General features: G+C 36.4%; 1 protein-coding gene across 4 annotated transcripts in view; it reads left to right on the top strand.

Moving 5' to 3' along the window:
• The window catches only part of mep1ba (meprin A subunit beta a), a 26,457-nt gene that overhangs the window by 15,875 nt on the left and 7,187 nt on the right, over positions 1-3,395 (top strand). For 3 of the 4 annotated variants that reach the window (XM_027276590.1, XM_027276589.1, XM_027276588.1), the window contains exons 1-4: positions 208-360; positions 635-813; positions 926-1,138; positions 2,851-3,003. In XM_027276590.1, the coding sequence (XP_027132391.1) occupies positions 245-360; positions 635-813; positions 926-1,138; positions 2,851-3,003 (661 nt within the window). In that variant the 5' untranslated portion in view covers positions 208-244. Of the gene's footprint in view, positions 1-207; positions 361-634; positions 814-925; positions 1,139-2,850; positions 3,004-3,395 lie in introns of those variants that run through there. The other variant, XM_027276591.1, reaches the window with a different exon arrangement.

The raw sequence follows: 3,395 nt of genomic DNA, 5'->3' as shown, positions 1-3,395 counted from the left end.
AAAATATTTATTTATTTATTTATTTATTTATTTATTTATTTATTTATTTATTTATTATATGTACTGTAAAGCACTTTGAGTGGTCAGAAGACTAGAAAGGCGCTATATAAGTACAGTCCATTTACCATTTATCTGTTCCTGTGAGTTTCCTATACAGGACATGTACTCAAACATGTTATTTTGGCTACGCACCAAATTAGTACACTTTTTAATGTTTTTGTCTTACATTTTGTAACATATAGAAATGAATGCAAAGGGAGTGATCCTGAAGGCATTTGACCAGTACAGACTGAAGACCTGCCTTGACTTCACACCATGGAAAGGAGAGAAGAACTACATCTCTGTGTACAAAGGAAGTGGGTGAGCTGAATGAGCATTCGTCATCAGTTCTGCAGAACCCTTCAGCATCTTTCAGTTCCATAATATAGTTTTACAAATCGTAACTTTACTGTTTTGGTCTCAGCACTTTCATCATGGAAAGGTTTTCTCAGGAGTTGATGGAGACCAAAACAGGGCTAAAAGACGAGTTAATATTGGACTTAGAGTTGTCTGGTGACCACATTGTCATTCTCTGAATTCTGACCTCTCCTGGTCATAAAATCTATTACATTAAGGGCATCTCTTTTCTCTACAGATGTTTTTCCCGTGTAGGTAACCGGCATGTGGGGAAGCAGCAGCTGTCCATTGGTAAAAAATGTGATAGTCTAGGAACCGTTGAGCATGAGTTCCTGCATGCTTTAGGCTTCTGGCATGAGCAGTCCAGAGCTGACCGTGATGATTATGTCACCATCATGCAGGATCACATCAGAAAAAGTAACATTAACATGGATCACCTTGAATTAGAGCTCAACACCTTTTCTCCTTATGGTTACATTTTTACACATAACTGAGGTTGCAATTCTGTTGTTCCATCCATCTTCCTCAGATAAAACTAGCAACTTCAAAAAACATGATGACTCGAGTGCTCTAGGTGTTCCCTATGACTACGGCTCTGTAATGCACTACAGCAAAACGTCCTTCAGCATCGGTTCTGAGCCCACCATCGTCACCAAGATCCCCCACTTTATGGATGTGATTGGTCAGAGGATTGGGTTCAGTGCCAGTGACCTAACCAAACTCAACCTTCTCTACAACTGCAGTGAGTCATATCATCAATCAAACAATACATGAGAAAGATTACCTTCATTCCACAAGTTTTGCACATTCCACAAGAGAGTCTGCGACAACAAATTCTATGTACAGCATATTGCAACTATATCACAGCTTAGTAACTTAGTATATTTATTTCATTAGCTTTCATTACTCTTAGCTAACAGTCTTAACTTAGCTATCTGCTTTTAACTTCCAAAGGTTATTGACAACTCTCAGAATATGTCACAGTTTATACTCTGGTGCCGAGATCCAGGCACTTCATTGATGAAGTGGTTTCCAAAAAAAGGCAGATATCAGTGCATACTGATTATGCATTATGTGTATTTCAGCAATGCAGAATATATTTGTTCTCAAAATATTGCACAAATTAGTAAAACTACATTGTAAGTAAGTAAGCAAGTGTAAGTGTGAATGAAGCAAACAATGAAGAAACATGAAGGTAATAGTGTACAATGTAATGAGATTTCAACCTGCATAGAGAAGGCATGTATATCATGATATAATCAGGATCGGATATTGAATGAAGAGGGGAATACACAGTGACATATTTTGGAAAACAGTAGACTTAATGTACTATACATGCTCCATAGTAAAGTGGCTAAATAATCCTACACTGGAAGGTCCTTTGAGTTTCAATCAGTAAACTAAATCACTTCATAAGAACAATCTTTGACCTTTTATGTAACTGCTAAATTATTATGGGACAGAGTTTCCTGTAGTAAGATAATATCAGTATAGATTGATAATCTTGGGCAATAAACTTTAAGTAATAATCAACAGTAATAAACCTCAGGTCAACCGTCTCTACAACTGCAATGAGTCATCTCAACCTGTCACTCTGAAAGCTGGATATGTTTGATATGCTGGATATATTTCTCTTCTTAATATTATTGTCAAAATGATTTTTTTAACATCTCTATCATGCTTGATCTGATAAAGAAACTTGTCAAGGTGCATAATAAATATTGATGTATTTCTTACAGATATACTTGTTAGCTTTACTGGGCAAAACAACAGCTTCTTACTGGTTGGATTAAACCTGACCTGACCAAAATTCAACTTAGCATAGAGAATCCTGTCAATGATCAAAATAAAACAAGCTGTTTCTGTGTCTGGCTTCCGACAGCTTGAGCTGCTCTGGGGCAAATTGACGCAGCCTGCTCGCGGCATCTGTCACGAATATTGTCACACTTTTAAATATACCACTTCAGCCTCACAAACAGAATATTCTCAAGGCTAATACTGTTTTATCAGATTTAATCAGAACATGAAATAAGGTTGAAGCTTTTTCTAATTTGGATAAAGCATATTGAGTTCGTCCCTGGAAAGTAATCTTGACTTTCCTTTAGTACTGTTGTTGGTCCGAATTGCCCTCAGATTCTTACTCTCTTGTATTGTGTTGTTGTTGCATTTTTTTGCACTAAGAAAGACATAAAATGTATTTTTTATTCGACTCAAGGGAATGAAAAAATACTGTAAAAAAGCGAGTTATACTTCATTGACCTGGTAAATGCAGCATCAGTCAAGTCTGATTATTAAGTTCTGATTTTATCATAATCAATAATTGATCAAAAGCACATATTCCAGGTAAAATAAGTAATAAATAAATAAATAAATTAGTAGCCTTCCAATAAGATAAAAGTCTTGGTCATTCAAGTCTGCTGTACTCTTGATGAAACTCTTTTTTTCTCTCCACAGCCAAGTCTTCTACCTTTGTGGATAGCTGTAACTTTGAGCAGGAGAACATTTGTGGGATGATTCAGGGTCCTGGTGGAAACAGAAAGTGGGATCAGCGTAGTTCTGTGGGAGGAGGGCCTCACACTGACTTCTCCAACATGGGACAATGCAAAGGTGAATGTCAGTCATTACAAATGCATGTTATGGTGCTAAACTTTGAGTCATTTCTAAATAGTGTTAACAGTGCAGACTTAGACAAAAGAAATGAATGAACACATCTCTGTGTGTTTGTTTCAGTCAGCAGTGACAAAGAAAAGCTAGTCACATCATCATTCTCCCTTATCAGGCCTCATACAGTAGATACTTGGCCTCTGCTTTCAGTGTCTGTTTAAACACTAAACTGATTTATAACATAATCTGTACAAAGTACAGGCTGGCAATAAAAACATGGAATATTATTACCTCTACCAAGGAGGTTTTGTTTTCACCAAATGGGAAAAAGAAAAAAAAAAACATATTTCACTTTGATTATGTTGCAAGGTCCTTTGTAATACAACAGTGGTTGC

The sequence above is a fragment of the Larimichthys crocea genome, unplaced genomic scaffold, assembly GCF_000972845.2.
Source record: "Larimichthys crocea isolate SSNF unplaced genomic scaffold, L_crocea_2.0 scaffold457, whole genome shotgun sequence".
Taxonomy (NCBI): domain Eukaryota; kingdom Metazoa; phylum Chordata; class Actinopteri; family Sciaenidae; genus Larimichthys; species Larimichthys crocea.
The sequence above is the reverse complement of the archived record's forward strand: the minus strand, read 5'-3'. Positions and strand labels throughout refer to the sequence as shown.